Source organism: Capricornis sumatraensis, chromosome 12 (genome assembly GCF_032405125.1).
Source record: "Capricornis sumatraensis isolate serow.1 chromosome 12, serow.2, whole genome shotgun sequence".
Lineage (NCBI taxonomy): Eukaryota > Metazoa > Chordata > Mammalia > Artiodactyla > Bovidae > Capricornis > Capricornis sumatraensis.
This window is the reverse complement of record NC_091080.1, coordinates 85,107,660-85,128,532: the sequence shown is the minus strand read 5'-3', so window position 1 is coordinate 85,128,532 and position 20,873 is coordinate 85,107,660. Positions and strand designations below refer to the sequence as shown.

At 39.7% G+C, this 20,873-nt stretch overlaps 1 protein-coding gene across 8 annotated transcripts in view; it reads right to left on the bottom strand.

Annotated features, from left to right (window-relative positions):
- The window catches only part of PCCA (propionyl-CoA carboxylase subunit alpha), a 378,400-nt gene that overhangs the window by 151,196 nt on the left and 206,331 nt on the right, over positions 1 to 20,873 (bottom strand). For all 8 annotated transcript variants that reach the window (XM_068984257.1, XM_068984256.1, XM_068984261.1 and 5 more), the window contains one exon: positions 9,810 to 9,920. In XM_068984257.1, the coding sequence (XP_068840358.1) occupies positions 9,810 to 9,920 (111 nt within the window). The remainder of the gene's footprint in view (positions 1 to 9,809; positions 9,921 to 20,873) is intronic.

Genomic DNA, 20,873 nt, shown 5'->3' with positions numbered 1-20,873 from the left:
ATCCCAGTTAACCAACCAACTGACCAACTAACCAACCAATTTCTCTCTCCCTCTCGAATTCACTCTTCTTACCATCATACAGCTGGACCTGGGGGCAGAGGCCTCACCTGACAGCCGGGGGAAGACGCCCCGGTCTGGCTGGGTGTGTCTCATGGGGGAATCTGCTCTATGCGCAGAAATTCCTCACGAAGTGTGAGAGTCAAGGCAGGATTGGCTGCTCCAGGGTCTCCCGGGGCTAACATACCCCTGTGAGTGCCCTGTATCCTCACCACAGTGTCTAACACCATTTATTTACCACAGTGCTGAACAAAGATGATAGAGTCCATCAGATGCTACAGCACAGGCAATCTGCGTGCTGGGCCATTTGCACTAAGATGCTACTTGTACAATTAAAAACAGAAAAAAAACGATCAGGTAGTTATTTAAATTTATCAGAAAGAAATGAAGCAATTTCAACATTAAGTCTTAAAAAAGTATTCAAAATATAAATGAGACTAAAACTATTCACAATTAGAATATAAAAACCCAATAATCCATTTCTCTTTGAGACAAACCTAGAAGCTCCATAATATGAGATCTATCAGAACCCTCGAAGGCTTAATAAACCGCATTCCTACAGGCTTTGAAAAGTTCCTAATCATACCCAACCCTTCAGCAGCGACGGAAACATTCTACTTTTATTCTATTAAACTACCCTACATGAGGATTACAGAAATTTGGCTTGGTCTTCTCACACATACCATCTACAAGAGCAATTCTCAAAGTATGGCCTGGGGATGACAGGGAGTCCCCAAGAACCCTTTGGGAGTCTGCAAGGTCAAAACTATTTTCATAATAATGCTAGGATTTCTGTTTTTTCCCCCTTCTTGTTTTCTCAGGAGTATATGGTGGGGGTTCCCTGACCTAGGACATACAATGTGTGATGGTATCATTCCTCTGATGTCAACATATAATGGATTTATTATTGTTACTTTGAAAACAAATTAATAATTAATTTTAAAGCTCCTAAGTTTTAATTTATAATATGGAATTCTCCAGGCAAGAATACTGGATTGGGTTGCCATTTCCTTCTCCAGGGGGATCTTCCCGACCCAGGGATCAAACCCATATCTCTTGCACCTCCTGCATTGGCAGGTCGGTTCCCTACCACCAGTGCCACCGGGGAAGCCCAATTTACAATACAGCAAATATATAACCACAAAGGCTCTTTGGAGTATGAAGAGGACCAGTGCTTCTCAAACCTCACTGTGCATAAGAATCACCTGGATTAAAGCTCAGATTTCCATGCTCTACCTGTGGAGCATGATTGGTAGTTAGCCTGAGGTGGGGCCCAGTAATCTTTATTTCTATTAATAACAAGCTCCAGAGTGATGCTGAAGTTACATGTCTCCTGGTCTCATTTGAATAGAAGCTGTTTTCGACTCATCTTCATCAAACTGTGTAATACAAACCACTTAGTAGTAGCTCATGAAACCAGTTTGGGGGTCAGACCAGCAATAAAACTTTTGAGAGCACTTTGCTCACACTATTATCCAGAGTGTGTGTATCCTAAGTCATGATGTAAAATACATTTATTACAGTGGTTAACAAAGTAGTCTCTTCTCTAGACACATCTGCACGTCATATATCACCAACAAAGGGGGGGGGAGGCAAAACAAGGTATCATTAAGCTTTTAAATCACTTGGGTAGTAAGCCTCGTGAATCTAACTGGAATTACACAAAATCAGTGTACTAATCTGAGAAAGACCAGCATTCATAAATGCCGAATCTCCCAAACAATAACTGATTTTTCCTCATGTGTTCAGATTGTGTTTTTTGTTTTTTGACAAGACTTTACAGTTGTCTTCATAAAGGTTCTGTCTTCACTACTGCATTTTCTCTATAATCTTTCAAGATACTATAGTGAATATGAAAAGACTGGAGTTTTTTTCTTTTTTTCCATTTTTCTTTCAAGCTAGCTTCCTGCAGTAACCTGCAGGATTCTGAATCAGTGTTTCATCTGGTCTAATAAATTACCAGCTGCACCGACTCAGGCAATATTGAGAAAGGGAGGTTCCCAAGTAAAAATCTAATTCCATCACATCTCATTGGCAAACTGATACGATGCATAACAACTTTAACCCTTTTACTGATAGCAGAACAGATTTTCAAATTTTGCCAGTGATAAATATGCAATAAATTTGGTATAAGAGTGCTAAAAACTTCTTGACTTCTGCTACTCAACTGAATTTATTTCTACAGTTTTTTAAAGAATCTCAAGTAATTTTAATAGAAAAGGGCTACGAAGATCAACTCCATCCTCAGTGCAGTGTGGATGTCTCTTCTCCTGCAGTATGGGACACATGGTTATATATGACCCACAGAACTCCTCCAGGATAGGAAAAGGAAAACTTCTTACAAGGATTTCTAAATCATTAGCCAGTTACTTCTCATACTGAGACTGCTTCTTTGTGACTTGCACCCACAGATCTGGACTTTTCCAATCTAAAGTAACACTGAATAATTCTATTCCCTCCTCCGCTTGTACATCACCAATCTAGACTGCAGTGAGACATCCTGTACTGCACTTAGTCACTCAGTGATGTCCAACTCTGCAACTCCACAGACAGCAGCCCACCAGGGTCCTCTGTCCATGGGGATTCTAAAGGCAAAAGTACTGGAGTGGATTGCCATGCCCTCCTCCACGGGGTCATCCCAACCCAGGGATCGAACTCAGGACTCCAGCACTGCAGGCAGATTCTTTACTATATGAGCCACCCAGGAAGCCCTTCAGTTCAGTTCAGTTCAGTCGCTCAGTCATGTCCGACTCCTTGCGACCCCATGAATTGCAGCACGCCAGGCCTCTCTGTCCATCACCAGCTCCCGGAGTTCACTCAGACTCACATCCATCGAGTCAGTGATGCCATCCAGCCATCTCATCCTCAGTCGTCCCCTTCTTCTCCTGCCCCCAATCCCTCCCAGCATCAGTCATTTCCACTGAGTCAACTAGTCGCACGAGGTGGCCAAAGTACACGAGTTTCAGCTTTAGCATCATTCCTTCCAAAGAAATCCCAGGGCTGATCTCCTTCAGAATGGACTGGTTGGATCTCCTTGCAGTCCAAGGGACTCCCAAGAGTCTTCTCCAACACCACAGTTCTAAAGCATCAATTCTTTGGCACTCAGCCGTCTTCACAGTCCAACTCTCACATCCATACATGACCACTGGAAAAACCATAGCCTTGACTAGACGGACCTTATTTGGCAAAGTAATGTCTCTGCTTTTGAATATACTATCTAGGCTGGTCATAACTTTTCTTCCAAGGAGTAAGCGTCTTTTAATTTCATGGCTGCAATCACCATCTGCAGTGATTTTGGAGCCCAAAAAAATAGAAGTCTGACACTGTTTCTACTGTTTCCCCATCTATTTCCCATGAAGTGATGGGACCAGATGCCATGATCTTCATTTTCTGAATGTTGAGCTTTAAGCCAACTTTTTCGCTCTCTTCTTTCACTTTCATCAAGAGGCTTTTTAGTTCCTCTTCACTTTCTGCCATAAGGGTGGTGTCATCTGCATATCTGAGGTTATTGATATTTCTCCTGGCAATCTTGATTCCAGCTTGTGTTTCTTCCAGTCCAGCGTTTCTCATGATGTACTCTGCACAGAAGTTAAATAAGCAGGGTGACAATATACAGCCTTGACGTACTCCTTTTCCTATTTGGAACCAGTCTGTTATTCCATGTCCAGTTCTAACTGTTGCTTCCTGACATGCATATAGGTTTCTCAAGAGGCAGGTCAGGTGGTCTGGGATTCCCATCTCTTTCAGAAGTTTCCACAGTTTATTGTGATCCACACAGACAAAGGCTTTGGCATAGTCAATAAAGCAGAAATAGATGTTTTTCTGAAACTCTCTTGCTTTTTCCATGATCCAGCGGATGTTGGCAATTTGATCTCTGGTTCCTCTGCCTTTTCTAAAACCAGCTTGAACATCAGGAAGTTCACGGTTCACATATTGCTGAAGCCTGGCTTGGAGAATTTTGAGCATTACTTTACTAGCATGTGAGATGAGTGCGATTGTGCGGTAGTTTGAGCATTCTTTGGCATTGCCTTTCTTTGGGACTGGAATGAAAACTGACCTTTTCCAGTCCTGTGGCCACTGCTGAGTTTTCCAAATTTGCTGGCATAGAGTGCAGCACTTTCACAGCATCATAGACATCCTAAAACTTATTAAATAAAATAAATGTCCTGACCACTCTTGGGGTACTCTGGCCATGTCAAAAGAAGGGGTATTCAGGTCCAGAAAGACAATGTATCAGAGATACTATCATAACAAGAATACTTTATCCTTTATATTATACTCCTTAGATATAGAGGCACTGCAATATGTTTTAATATATGGAAGCCAATTTTGCTCTTTACTTTTCACATAATCTTCTTGGCTAGTCTCAGAAATCTATGATTACATATAAGCTTTAAAATGATTTATGTAGTAAGCCTTGTGAATCTAACTGGAACTACATAAAATCTGTGTATTAATCTGAGAAAGACCAGTTCCCAAAAATGCAGAGTCTCCCAAACAATAACTGATTTTTTTTTCCCATGTGTTCAGATTCTGTTTCTTGTTCCTTGACAAGATTTTACAGTTACAACTGTCTTCACAAAGGTTCTATGTCTTCCCCATTTCATCTTCTCTGCAGTCTTACAAGATACTACGGTTAATATGAAAAGGTTTGTTTTTTTCTATTTTCGTTTCAAGCTAGCTTCCACACTAAAGAGTCACTGACTTGGCATATTTTTCTTGTTGTACTCAGCCACCTTGCCAAATTCGCTTATTAAGTCTACAAGTTTTTATTAGTAAAACTAGGATCTCCTGGGTTTTCTAGGAATATAATAATACCTGGGGAAAAAAGTCTCTTTCAAAAAATATTTATACCAACTACTTCCTTTTTTCCATTTTTATCCTTTATAACAGTGTTTAATAATAATAGTAATTTTATAGTTGACCTCATTTCATTCCTGATTCTACGGGAAATGATTTCAGAATTTCATCACGTAAAATTATACTTTTTATTAGTTTTCAGTAAGGAGACTTTTAATCAAATTTAATTGGCTTACTTTTACTTTTACTAGAAATGTGTTATTAGAAAAGAGTTTCTTTACCAAGTGGCTACTGAATATATCAAATATCTTTCTCACATCTATTTTTTGGTAAGCAATCAAGAGTTTGCAAAGAGTCAGACACAACTGAGCAACGAACTTCCTTAACCTTCTGGGGGGATAATTTCAAAGCTATAAGCCCTCAACAGTGTCGATGCTCTCCACTCCAGTGGTTACTGCAGGTCAAGCCCCTGTTGCAGCACCTCTAAGGGCCTCTGTGAAGCCCCTGCTATTACCCACCCACCTAGCTTTAAGAAGCTTCATCTGTGTTCTCCTAAGTGGTTTTCTTCTAACCGTCTGTGGTTGACACTTTCCTGGGGGTTCCATTTAAAGGCAGTGTGTATGAGACAGTGCTAACAGGGGTCCTGACCCTGAGCCATGCGTGCTCTATGTGTGGGCTGTGGCTTGGCCGACCTTTGGCCTCATGGGTAGGGTAGTCTGAGAGTCATTTTGTTTGGGGGGAATCTTTGGGTAATCCCTTTAAGGGTTGGTTAGATTTCTCAGGCGTTTCCCTAGTGGCTCAGCAGTAAAGAATCCTCCTGCCAAGAGAGAGACTTGGGTCTCCTGGGTTCCATCTCTGGGTGGGGAAGATCCCCTGGAGGAGGCACGACAACCCACTCCAGTAGTCTTGCCTGGAGAATCCCATGGACAGAGGAGCCTGGCAGGCTGCAGTCTATGAGATAGCAAAGAATCAGACATGATTTAGCAACTAAACAGCAGTAAGCAGTAAGATTTCTCTGGGACAGATATTCTACTAGGGTGCCTGTAGCTATTTGCCTGCCAGCACTCTGGGAACCAAGTGGAGAACAGGGCTGGGGAGAGAAGGAATCACCATATTATGTCCACTTTCACTTGATCCTCTACCTTCTCTGCCTGATGTCCCTCAGGGCATGTCCCTCAGAGTCATGTCTGACTCTTTGCAACACTATGGACTGTAGCCCACAAGGATCCTCTGTTCATGGGATGCTCCAGGCAAGAATACTGGAGTGGGTTGCCATCTCCTTCTCCAGGGGATCTTACTGATCCAGGGATCAAACCCATGTCTTTATGTCTCCTGCACTGGGAGACGGGTTCTTTATCACTAGCGCCACCTAGGAAGCCCTCATTGTTCTCCACCGGGAAGAACCTCAAAGCCTTTGCCAGGGCGGAGAAGACAGTCACCCTGTAAGAGCGAGAGAGCCGATGCCCGCAGGTCTAAAACTGAGGACTGCCTGTCCTCGGGGATTCTTCTAGGTTCTTCCTCCCTCGCTGCGAAATCCTCTTCCTTTGAATGCAGATGGCTGTTTGCTTGTGATCGATCATCAGGTGCAAGTGTAGGCAGTGGTTTGCCCCTGAAAGGTTAATAACCAGTTGGGATGCGGGAAGGAAAAGAGACCCAGTGAAGAGCACGTGCTAATTCCCTGACTGTAAACACCTTCTCCAAGGCTTATTTCAAACCACCACCATCACATCAAAGAAGGAGGATCAGGAAGAGATACATGCAGAGTCTCCTGAGGCAGTATTGTGGCCCCAGCACCTGCAGAAGAGAGTCCTCAGAGCATTTAACGTTCTATACTCCCTCACCCTTGCAGACATCCTGGACTCCCCAAATCACAACTGGTTTCCTTTTTCTCTGCTCTAAGACACTCAGTTTATATCTTCACCTTAGTGTTCTTTTTGTTCTGTCCTGTAGTGTAGTTAGTTCTTTACAGGTCTATTTCCCTAATGATATAACCACACTAAGGATGAGGAAAATATACTATTTCTCTTTGATTTCCTTCTACTGCATATACCAATTATTTGTTGAATGATTTTAATGACTGAATTTTTAAAGGCAACACTTCAGTCATGTATTTAACACTTTTAAAGGTACAGAAATACATGATTAAACTTAGAGGGAAAAAAAGGGAAGTATAATTTAATGGCAGACTTGTGTTGAATCAAAGTTTTCTCAACATTCTGCAATTTTTCAGAAGAGAAAGATAATTCTAATAATTTCTAATAGAAATTAGGTATCTAATAATTTGATAGGGCTGGTGGTTCAAGTGCAGCAAGGCAGCAGAGAAATAAGAACAAAATTTCCATTTTAGGCGAAATGAAATGATATTTCTTAAAGTATCATCTTCATTTTCCCTTTATTTCAAAGTCAAAATATCTACTCCTCCATTTTCCATTTACTTTTCAGAATCAAAGGAAAATACCTTTCCAACATCAGCATCTAATAAGTTGACGTGACAAACAAATTCTGTGAATTCTATTTTTAAATTTTAGACACAATCTTTTCAAAGTTCAGCCTAAGAGTCTTTAGTAAGTAACACAGTCCTAGTCTACAAATAAACTTGGGATAATAAACATATATAATAGAAAATTTTAATGCAGTCATAAAACAGGCACTAGCCTATGAACAGTGTCTGGGGTAGCTGGACAGATGGGAAGCAGATGGGTAATCCCAAAGGGGCAAAATGACCCAGCCTCAAACATATGGATAAGATCCTGGATTAACTTCAGTTGCCACTTCCTGCTGTCTCTTTCAGGCACATATATCAAACAATCAAAGATGATACAGTTTAATATATTTAAGACCTCCTATGGAGAAAAATTGGGAAGAAGAGGTAGAATGATCTGAAGAAGGAAGAGGAGATATAGGAGCCACTCAGAGAAGAAAGAACCGACATGAAAACAATACAAAGGAACATAATAAGCGGCAGGCGTTCAGAATGGCAAACACAGGTGTGTACTTTTAAAGTCCTTACGTGACAACACACAGCATACTCCGAAAACGTCTGTGATTTATGATTTATGAATTTCAATTCTAGCACAACAGAATGACTATTAAAACAGAACTTGAAAACTCTAAGTTTAATTTCCGGCTTTATTATGTCACTGATCATTTCGCTTTATCAGGCTTTCTGTGCTTTGGTTTCCTTATATGTAAAATGAAGGCTGAATTAAAAACTGCTAAGGCCCTCTAACAACGTACAACAATTTAAAAACTATTATGCATAAGAAACAGAATTACAGTATCTCTGCTAATAATCCCATCCCCAAAAAGAAGTGTAATATATTAAGCTTATTATAACAAACTACAGTGTTTGTTTGACTTTAAGAAAACTTCTGAGTTCTCTTGAGAATTTAGAACATTTTCAATTGCTGCTAAATATATATCACAGAGTAACCAACTCCAATTAGAAATTTTAAATGTTCCATGGTAATGGGATATAACACCAAATATGCATAAACACATATATAAATGTGTAAATGTATACATAAATATCCATGTACACACACAATATTTTGATCTGTCATCTCCTCCTGCCTACTGTTTCATGTAAGCCAGGTGGACGCAAAAGCACATGGAAATCCAAGTCCACTTCACAACTGACAACAACTTTTAACTAAAACTTTAGACAGGACAAGAAGCCAAAACTTTAGGATCAAAACAAATTTGTAATCTGAATACACGTACAGTTAATTCAAAATAGTCAAGGGGACACCTTCTCACCTACATTATGAGCACCATTCCTTTCATTAATTCAACAAATATTTATTTAGGGTCTGCTTTAGTTGTAGGGATACAATAAAAAGCAAAAACATAGGTGGCATTTGACTTCATGAAAACAAGAGATATTAATGAAATAATCACATACGTAGAAAAGTGCAATCATGTTAAGGTTGTAATTTATGCTTCTAAAAATTCAAAAGTTCGGGAAAAAGAACATGATGACTTATTGGTCTTTGTTTTAAGTTCCAAAATAAAACACTTTATTTTTCTTGGTACTAATGATAAAGGCCTATAACACGAGAGTTTTGAAATAACAATCAAATCAGTAATCCCCAGTTAGTCTTACAAACACTCCATAATAAATTCCTTGGTAAGAAATTGCTTTGTAAATGTATTTAATGTCTCTACATGAAGCTGACCTGAATCTACATACAGCTCCTAAAATGAATGAGTCATTTTATATATTAAAACACTTTAAATGGATATGAAGAACACTTAAAAGTTGTGAGAGAAGATCTAATCTTCATATGTACCCAAGTTGATTAGAAACATATGGACAGCTTTCTGGCCTTCACTTGAACATTTCTAGTAAGTCGCAAGTAAGTGCTGTCAGCATCTCAATATCGTGTTAACCATGTTTTTGATGCTCACTCAAGGGTTTTCTCTGACTCTCACTTAATGAGTAACTTTTGCTACCTGGAAACACTCATGGGTAACCCTGCAATGCTAAGTTTCACAGTCCATTCATTACTTTACTCAAAACTCAATTTTCAGAATAAAACCTTCATCTTCTTGACCATCTCCATTTTCATTAATAGGAATAGCACCTGGTAGTCTGAAATGTTCAGTGCTCATTTTCATAAAGATGCAGTGTTAACATTAAAGAAGAAATCCCATATATATTCTTATCATCAGGGAATACAAATCTGTACTGGCTTTCAGAAACACAACATTCCACAAACTAGCTGAATTTCTCACTCAAAAAAATTATAGACCATTACACATTCATGAGTCACTCATGAATACTGAAAATCATGAATGTCAATAGCCTAGGATACTCTAAGTATTAATATATTAGTAGCAAGCACAACATAGGCGAAAAGCCCTAATTTCAGAAGAGAAGAACGCATCCATTGTAATAAAGTATAAAAATAATAACTTTAATACACTAAAATATTTCAATATATACAAACCTTTAAAGCCATCAGGATATACATCAGAAAGAAATTTAGTGTTGATGTCTCCTTCTATAAAGCGTGAGTTGATTATCACCTCTCGAAGCAATGCGACATTATGTGTAACACCTAAAAATAAAATAATAGATGGAATTGAAAATCAATGAGTCAGTTAAAAATATAATTCCTAATCCCATTCACCATTGCAATGGAAAGAATAAAATACTTAGGAATATATCTACCTAAAGAAACTAAAGACCTATATATAGAAAACTATACAACACTGGTGAAAGAAATCAAAGAGGACACTAATAGATGGAGAAATATACCATGTTCATGGATCGGAAGAATCAATATAGTGAAAATGAGTATACTACCCAAAGCAATCTATAGATTCAATGCAATCCCTATCAAGCTACCAATGGTATTTTTCACAGAGCTAGAACAGCAGCAGCAGCAGCAGCAGCAGCAGAACAAATAATTTCACAATTTGTATGGAAATACAAAAAAACTCAAATAGCCAAAGCAATCTTGACAAATAAGAATGGAACTGGAGAAAATCAACCTGCCTAACTTCAGGCTCTACTACAAAGCTACAGTCATCAAGACAGTATGGTACTGGCACAAAGACAAAAATATAGATCAATGGAACAAAATAGAAAGCCCAGAGATAAATCCACGCACCTATGGACACCTTATCTTTGACAAAGGAGGCAAGAATATACAATGGAGTAAAGACAATCTGTTTAACAAGTGGTGCTGGGAAAACTGGTCAACCACTTGTAAAAGAATGAAACTAGAACACTTTCTAACATCATACACAAAAATAAACTCAAAATGGATTAAAGATCTAAATGTAAGACCAGAAACTATAAAACTCCCAGAGGAAAACATAGGCAAAACACTCTCTGACATAAATCACAGCAGGATCTTCTATGACCCACCTCCCAGAATATTGGAAATAAAAGCAAAAAATAAACAAATGGGATCTAATTAAACTTAAAAGCTTCTGTACAACAAAGAAAACTATAAGCAAGGTGAAAAGACAGCCTTCAGAATGGGAGAAAATAATACCAAATGAAGCAACTGACAAACAACTAATCTCAAAAATATACAAGCAACTCCTACAGCTCAATTCCAGAAAAATAAACAACCCAATCAAAAAATGGGCCAAAGAACTAAATAGACATTTCTCCAAAGAAGACATACAGATGGCTAACAAACACATGAAAAGATGCTCAACATCACTCATTATCAGAGAAATGCAAATCAAAACCACAATGAGGTACCATTTCATGCCAGTCAGAATGGCTGCGATCCAAAAGTCTACAAGCAATTAATGCTGGAGAGGGTGTGGAGAAAAGGGAACCCTCTTACACTGTTGGTGGGAATGCAAACTAGTACAGCCACTATGGAGAACAGTGTGGAGATTCCTTTAAAAACTGGAAATAGAACTGCCTTATGACCCAGCAATCCCACTGCTGGGCATACACACTGAGGAAACCAGAATTGAAAGAGACACGTGTACCCCAGTGTTCATCACAGCACTGTTTATAATAGCCAGGACATGGAAGCAACCTAGATGTCCATCAGCAGATGAATGGATAAGAAAGCTGTGGTACATATACAAAATGGAGTATTACTCAGCCATTAAAAAGAATACACTTGAATCAGTTCTAATGAGGTGGATGAAACTTGAGCCGATTATACAGAGTGAAGTAAGCCAGAAAGAAAAACACCAATACAGTATACTAATACATATATATGGAATTTAGAAAGATGGCAATGATGACCCTGTATGCAAGACAGCAAAACAGACACAGATGTATCGAACAGTTTTGGACTCTGTGGGAGAGGGAGAGGGTGGGATGATTTGGGAGAATGGCACTGAAACATGTATATCATATAAGAAACAAATCGCCAGTCCAGGTTCGATGCAGGATACAGGATGCTTGGGGCTGGTGCACTGGGATGACCCAGAGGGATGGTACGGGGAGGGAGGTGGGAGGGGGGTTCACAATTGGGAACACATGTACACCCATGGCAGATTCATGTTGATGTATGGCAAAACCAATACAATATTGTTAAGTAATTAGCCTCCAATTAAAGTAAATAAATTTAAATTAAATATATATATATAATTCTTATGATATGCATCAATGTATTATTAATGTCCTATGACCTAGCAAAAACCATGCAAAATTACTTATCTCCTTGATTTGAAGTGATAACAAAAAATCTGAACTTGAGGCAGCAATAAAACACGAAATGTATACTCAAGAACCCTATGATGGCCATGTCAATTTAATGGGGACATCAATGTCTTTTCAATAAATGGTAGAACCACTAGATATGCATTTGGGAAAAACAGAAGATGAACCTCAACCCTAACTCACAGGATACATAAAAATTAACTCAAATTGGGTCACAAGGCTAAAACTATAAGACTTACAAAAGGAAATAAAGGAGAAAAATCTTGAGGTAGGGAACAGATTCTCAGACAGTATACAAAACCCATGAACCATAAAAAAAAAAGTATACCAACAAATCATACTCCATCAAAATTTAAAAGTCTGCTCTTCAAAGGATTTAGTTAAGAAAATGAAACAGCAAACTACAGACAGAGAAAATATTCACAACACATATTTCAAATAAGGAACTTGTAACTGGACTATATAAAGAACAATTACAACAATACGATGATAAACAAACCAGGCTTTAAAAAAAGAGGCAAGGTCACATACACCAGCTATACTGAAAATGGATAACCAACACAAACCTATCCTATAGCACATGGAACTCTGCTCAATGTTATGTGCCAGTCTGGATGGGAGTGGGGAGAATGGATACAATGTATATATATGGCTGGGTCCCTTCACTATACACCTGAAACTACCACAACATTGTTAATTAGTTATACCTCAATACAAAGTGTTTTTGGTGTTAAAAAACAATGTTTTGTTTAAATAAGCAAAAGATATTAGCAGACATTTCAAAAAATACATACAAATGGCCAGCAAGCACAAGACGTTCAACACTGTCAAAAAAATATATGGAAATATACCCAAATACCAATTTAAGTGGTTGAAAGTTAAAATATAATACTAAGTGTCGATAGATATGTGGTACAAGTGGAACATCACAACCTGTGATGGTGGGCATGGGGAAAGAAATTGGTATATTTTGGTTTACTTCCACTTTGGACTGTATGAAGGTTTCTTTAAAAGTTAAACATATACTCATCATATAATTCAGATAATTCACTCCTAATTATTTACACAAGTTAAAATAAAAACATATCCCTATACAAACACACACAGATGTTAACAGCTTTATTTGCAAAGTGAAAAACTGGAAACAGTCTAAATACCCATCAATAAAGAATGAATTAACAAAATGTGGCTTGTTCATACAATGAAATTCCACTTGACTATAAAAAGAATCCAAAATCACTGCAGACAGTGACTGCAGCCATGAAATTAAAAGACATTTGCTCCTTGGAAGAAAAGCTAGGACCAACCTAGACAGCATATTAAAACACAAACATTACTTAGCCAACAAAAGTCCAACTAGTCAAAGCTATGGTTTTTCCAGTAGTCATGTATGTATGTGAGAGTTGGACTATGAAGAAAGCTGAGCACCAAAGAATTGATGCTTTTGAATTGTGTTGTTGGAGAAGCTCCTGAGAGTCCCTTGGACTGCAGGGAGATCCATCCCAAAGGAAATCAGTTTTGAATGTTAACTGGGAGGACTGATGCTGCAGCTGAAACTCGAATATTTTGGCCACCGAATGTGAAGAGCTGGCTAATTTGAAAAGACCCTGATGCTGGGAAAGATGGAAAGCAGGAGGAGAAGGAGACCACAGAGGAAGAGATGGTTGGATGGTATCACTGACTCGATGGACATGAGTTTCAGCAAGCTCTAGGAGTTGGTGATAGACAGGGAGGCCTGGTGTGGTGCAGTCCATGGGGTCACAAAGGGTCGGACACAACTGAACTGATAAGAAGAAGTGAATCTCCTCATATACACAACAAGGATGAATCTCAAAATTATTATGCTGAATTAAAGAAAGAAGCAAGACCAAAAATAATGCATATTAAATGCAACCTACAGGAAGCATTAGGACAGGGTCAGAGAGAGGGTGGACTGCAAAGGCCATGAGGAAACTTTGGGAGATGATAGAAATGTTCAATCTTTTCCTTATGGTGATGGCTTCACAGGTCTATACATATGTCAAAACTCACCAAATTGAATGCTTTAAATATGACCAGTTGATTATATGTCAACTATCCTTCAAAATAAGTATGAGAAGAAAGAAGAGAGTTGGAGGGATGGGAAAGGCGGAGGACAGAGAGGACAAAGAGAAGAAAAAAGCTGATGATCAAGAAGGAAAAACTGAGTCCAGGACACAATGACTGCTTCAAAGGGAAGGAAACAGCAACTCACTCCACCATTTTTGCCTGGGAACTCCCATCAACAGAGGAGCCTGGCAGGCTGCAGTCCATGGGTTTTCAAAAGAGCTGGACACAACTTGGCGACTAAACAAAAAACAACACAATGACTACTCCAAAGTGAAGTTAAAATAGGGTAACCCCTACGGAGGGGCATGAATGGCACAAGGAGGAATACATGATACAGAAGAGTTGATGAAGGAGGTTTATTACAAAAATATTAAGCAGGAATAAAAGGCAGAGCAAAGAGGCATCTTAAAACCAGCTATTAGGGAAAGCAGGTATTAGATCCGGCGTCCACTAGAAGGGCAATTGGAGTATATTATAGAGTTGAAGTAAACAAAGAGGTTTCTTAATTCCTTTCAATTCTTTAACCCACTGAATAGTTACAATTTCTACTACTATGCTTCTAACAAACCTAGAAAGCCTGATTCTGTTCTGGCTATTCAAGCCTTAGAGAATCATTCCCTATACAATGAATACAAAGTAGGCAAAGAATAGCTCAGGTTCAAGTACTAAATTGACCTCTCACTCTGAGTAAGCTATTTAAACTCTCAAAGTTTTAATGTCCTCATTTGTGAAATGGTGATAAAAAACAAAGCCTATTTAGGAATCAAGATTGCCGGGAGAAATATCAATAACCTCAGATATGCAGATGACACCACGCTTATGGCAGAAAGTGAAGAGGAACTGAAAAGCCTCTTGATGAAAGGTGAAAGAGGAGAGTGAAAAAGTTGGCTTAAAGCTCAACATTCAGAAAACAAAGATCATGGTATCTGGTCCCATCACTTCATGGGAAATAGATGGGGAAACAGTGTCAGACTTTATTTTGGGGGGCTCCAAAATCACTGAAGATGGTGATTGCAGCCATGAAACTAAAAGACACTTACTCCTTGGAAGGAAAGTTATGACCAACCCAGACAGCATATTAAAAAGCAGAGACATTACTTTGCCAACAAAGGTCCGTCTAGTCAAGGCTATGGTTTTTCCAGTGGTCATGTATGGATGTGAGAACTGGACTGTGAAGAAAGCTGAGCACCGAAGAATTGATGCTTTTGAACTGTGGTGTTGGAGAAGACTCTTGGGAGTCCCTTGGATTGCAAGGAGATCCAACCAATCCATTCTAAAGGAGATCAGTCCTGGGTGTTCTTTGGAAGGAATGGTGCTAAAGCTGAAACTCCAGTACGTTGACCACCTCATGAGAAGAGCTAACTCATTGGAAAAGACCCTGATGCTGGGAGGGATTGGGGGCAGGAGGAGAAGGGGACGACAGAGGATGAGATGGCTGGATGGTATCACTGACTTGATGGACGTGAATCTGAGTGAACTCCGGCAATTGGTGATGGACAGGGAGGCCTGGCATGCTGCAATTCATGGGGTCGCAAAGAGTGGGAAACGACTGAGTGACTGAACTGAACTGAACTGTATGACTGCCATGAGGTACAAATGAAATAATGTTTACCACAATGTAGGGCACTCAAAAAAGACTATTATTGTGCTCATTATTATCCTTCTATATGAGAATAAATATAGAGCAGAAGACAACATGTAATTACTAAACAACAGACAGAAGCTTAACAACACTGACCTACCTATCTTCTAGTTCATTTTCTGTAAGAATGTAAGCTCCACAAACTTAAGCTTACATCTAATTCTACCTGGAGGGCGTGCTCATCCTATAAGCAAGATCAGCAAACTACGGCCTGCGGTTCAGATTGTAAATAAGGTTTTACTGAAACACAGCAGTGTTTATACAAGGTTGTCTTCATCCTTCAACAGTAGAGCAGAGTGGTTGCAATGGAGACCATGAGACCCACAAAATCTAACATATTTCTTCTCTGGCCCTTTACCCAAAATTTGCCCATATCTGCTACCAAGTGTTAACAATGTTGTTCCAAGCAAATTAATCTATACCTATCAGTAATTTCTCCACACCTAATACTCATGCAGGAGTCAGATATCACAGGAAGGAAAATGAAAGTAAACTGTATTCTATATGAATTGGGGGAACTTATAGTAACCAGTGATAGAATAAGAAAATGAGCACAAAAAAGAAGACACGAATAAGAAAACTGTGATCCAAAGAGACTGAACCATTCACTGAATGTTTAGTACACTATAATAGTTCAGTTCAGTTGCTCAGTCATGTATGACCCTTTGCAACCCCATGAACTGCAGCACACCAGGCCTCCCTGTCCATCACCATCTCCCGGAGTTCACCCAAACTCATGTCCATCGAGGCGGTGATGCCATTCAGCCATCTCATCCTCTGTCGCCCCCTTCTCCTCCTGCCCCCAATCCCTTCCAGCATCAGAGTCTTTTCCAATGAGTCATCTCTTCGCATGAGGTGGCCAAACTATTGGAGTTTCAGCTTTAGCATCATTCCTTCGAATGAACACCCAGGACTGGTCTCCTTAGGTTGGACTGGTTGGATCTCCTTGCAGTCCAAGGGACTCTCAGGAGTCTTCTCCAACACCACAGTTCAAAAGCATCAGTTCTTCAGTGCTCAGCTTTCTTCACAGTCCAAATGTCACATCCATACATGACCAGTGGAAAAACCATAGCCTTGACTAGATGGACCTTTGTTGGCAAAGTAACGTCTCTGCTTTTGAATATTCTATCTAGGTTGGTCATAACTTTCCTTCCAAGGAGTAAGTGCCTTTTAATTTCATGGCTGCAATCACCATCTGCAGTGATTTCAGAGCCCAAAAAAATAAAGTCTGACACTTTTCCCACTGTTTCCCCATCTATTTCTCATGAAGTGATGGGACCAGATGCCATGATCTTCGTTTTCTGAATGTTGAGCTTTAAGCCAACTTTTTCACTCTCCTCTTTCACTTTCATCAAGAGTATTTTTAGTTCCTCTTCACTTTCTGCCATAAGGATGGTGCCATCTGCATATCTGAGATTACTGATTTTTCTCCCGGCAATCTTGATTCCAGCTTGTGCTTCTTCCAGCCCAGCGTTTCTCATGACGTACTCTGCATAGAAGTTAAATAAGCAGGGTGACAATATACAGCCTTGACGTACTCCTTTTCCTATTTGGAACCAGTCTGTTGTTCCACGTCCAGTTCTAACTGTTGCTTCCTGACCTACATATAGGTTTCTCAAGAGGCAGGTCAAGTGGTCTGGTATTCCCATCTCTTTCAGAATTTTCCACAGTTCAGCTGTGGATGTGACTGGTGATTGAAGCAAGGTCCGATGCTATAAAGAGCAATATTGCATAGGAACCTGGAATGTTAGGTCCACAAATCAAGGCAAATTGGAAGTGGTCAAACAGGTGATGGCAAGAGTGAACGTTGACATTCTAGGAATCAGCGAACTAAAATGGACTGGAATGGGTGAATTTAACTCAGATGACTATTATATCTACTACTGTGGGCAGGAATCCCTTAGAAGAAATGGAGTAGCCATCATGGTCAACAAAACAGTCTGCAATGCAGTACTTGGATGCAATCTCAAAAACAACAGAATGATCTCTGTTTGTTTCCAAGGCAAACCATTCAATATTACGGTAATCCAAGCCTATGCCCCAACCAGTAACGCTGAAGAAGCTGAAGTTGCAGGGTTCTATGAAGACCTACAAGACCTTTTAGAACTAACACACAAAAAAGATGTCCTTTTCATTACAGGAGACTGGAATGCAAAAGTAGGAGGTCAAGAAACACCTGGAGTAACAGGCAAATTTGGCCTTGGAATACGGAATGAAGCAGGGCAAGGCTAATAAGAGTTTTGCCAAGAGAACGCACTGGTCATAGCAAATATCCTCTTCCAACAACACAAGAGAAGACTCTACACATGGACATCACCAGATGGTCAACACCAAAATCAGATAGATTATACTCTTTGCAGCCAAAGATGGAGAAGCTCTATACAGTCAGCAAAAACAAGACTGGGAACTGACTGTGGCTCAGATCATGAACTCCTTATTGCCAAATTCAGACTTAAACTGAAGAAAGTGTGGAAAACCACTAGCCTTTGAATGTGTGGATCACAATAAACTGTGGAAAATTATAATAGTAATACATATCAAATAAAATTTTAAATACAGAAGTATATTGTGACAGACTGCAGGATTTCCCTAAATTTTACATTTTATCTTTCCACAGTAGAATCCTAACTAAATAAAAGACCACCCAGACAGACTCCATTTTCTCATCTGTGTTGCAGCTAGATAGGACCCACTAATTCCAAGGAAAAAAGAGTCTAAGTTAAAGAAATGTGTCCAAGTGCAGTCTCACTTACATGAAAAAAAGGACTGCTTGATCTTCCTTTCCTTCCTTCTTCCCATGGGCTCCCTGATAACTGCAGGCACTGGGCTTTGGCAATGCGGATGAAGGGGAGAAACAAGGCAGGTGTAGGGGGTGCGTGGGGGCAGAAAGAGACAGGTCTGTGTTTCTCCTGGAACAATGGCCACAGGATACTCACTTGCTCCATCAGTGCAGACCAGCCCGACCATTAAATGAGAAGTAGATGAATTTCAATCTTATTTATACCACTGGATTTAAGACTCTTTGTTACAGCAGGTTACCCTGTACCCTAATGGGCACATATAGGGGAGAAAAGTCATTCTTCTCAATATGACTTGCTATCTCTGAGCCAACAAACATGAATAACTTAACACATCTTTCCAGGCATTCTTCTATCCATCTCTTTATATTAGACTAGCAACCATATGAAAACTTCTGAGCATCTCTCTTCCTGACTCAGAAGATATCACGTGTATAATTTTATAAAATCCAATTTTCAACCTATTCAAACTATTTCAGAATGTTTAGAGAAAGTTCCAAAATTCAAATTTTAATGCTACTCCTTTATTTATTCCATGGGAGAAGTTTTCACATATAGACAGTAATCTAATAAATATCTTTCACAGTACGTGCCCAGGAGAAATGCATAGTTATCTCAACCTTGCTTTGTAGATAATGACTTGGTCCATACTGAATAACTAATGTTCTGAAGGGCTTTTGTAATTATGTATGTCTCTATGAGGAATTATCAAAAAGTATAACAACTTCTGATTACACCAATACAGCTAACAAATCATTGCAAAAGTTGACATTTGCCTATATTATAGGTGATTTTTTTTTTTTTTAACTTCCATGGGGGTCTTAGTTCCCTGATCAGGGATCAAACCCATGCCCCCTGCAATGGAAGCGCAGCGTCTTAATCAATGGACTTCCATCAAAGTCCCTAAGTGATGGTTTGCTACACAAAAACAAAGAGCAATTTATTAAAAAGCAAAGCATTAGGATGCTTAGAAAGACAAACTGCGTAGGCAAGAATTTAAAACAGAAGATACCAAGAAAGAGTTCAAGCTATACAGAGGAAAGCAATCCCTCTGTCATATGTTTCACAAACAGACAAAACTAAATCACTTTGGAAGAAGAAGAGAGTTACGGCTTGCCAGCGAGATTTCTATGTACAGGAAATGACAGATGCAGTGTCCTAGGAAGAGCAAAGAGAACTGGCTGGGAAAGAAAACAGAAAAAGGTGCAGAAGGACACAAAAACGGGTAATATTAGAGAGGAACTTAAGAGTATTTAAGAATTTTCATTTTGGTAGAAAGTGAATACCACCAGGCATTTCTATGAAGAGGACTAAAAGAAGGACGACTCTGTGCGATCCTATGTTCTGTAGCCCACCAGGCTCCTCTGTCCATGGGATTCTCCAGGCAAGAATACTGGACTGGGTTGCCATGCCCTCCTCCAGGGGATCTTCCTGACTCAGGGATAGAACCCACGTCTTTTACATCTCCTGCACTGGCAGGTTGGTTCTTTACCACTAGCGCCATCTGGGAAATCCAAAAGAAGGACACCAAGGCCAAAGGGTATGGGCAGAGGATTGGTGCACCAGAGAAGTCAAACAGGAACATTCAGGGTCTAACAGCCCAGCAAAGACTTCACTTTATCTTGAGAGCAACCAGAATGGCTGAAACAGGGCAGACATGAGTAGATTTGTGCATTCCGGGAATCACTCTGGTGCTGCTGCTACTTTTGGGATTGGGAAGGTTCAAGAGTGAAGATGGGGAAAAGCAAGCTGTCAACTGCAGGAGATGTGCTAGAAAATTGTAAGGCCTCAGCCCACAGTTAGGGAGCAGATGAGATAGGAGACAGGAGAAATAAATCTCTCAGCCACACTTGAGAGATGTCTGGGAGGCAGACGGAGCTTGGTGATTTAGGGGATGAAGGATGGGGAAGGTGAATCAAGCACCAACACCCGAACTTCTACGTCTGCAACATCACAGACAATAACATTTACAGGAAAGGAGAAGGCTGAAAGGAAAAAACTAGATGCATATTTTGCAAGTTAAATGAGAGACGCCTGTGAGATGGACAGATAATGTCTAAATCATTAGAATTCAGCCTGGCAGGCAGATTAGAATGCACACACATCAGAATACAGAGATGGTGGAGGTGGACATTCACATGAAGGAATCCAGAAGAGAAACTGAAGCACAGACAGGCAAGACCAATCCAGCAAGTTCTGGAAAAAACAAGATCTTAAGGGAGGGACTGGAAAGGATGAATGTAAGAAACTTCATTTCTAAAATACAGTGTTCTTATATATACAGTGGGCTTCCCAGGTGGCGCTAGTGGTAAAGAACCCATCTGCCAGTGCAGGAGATGCA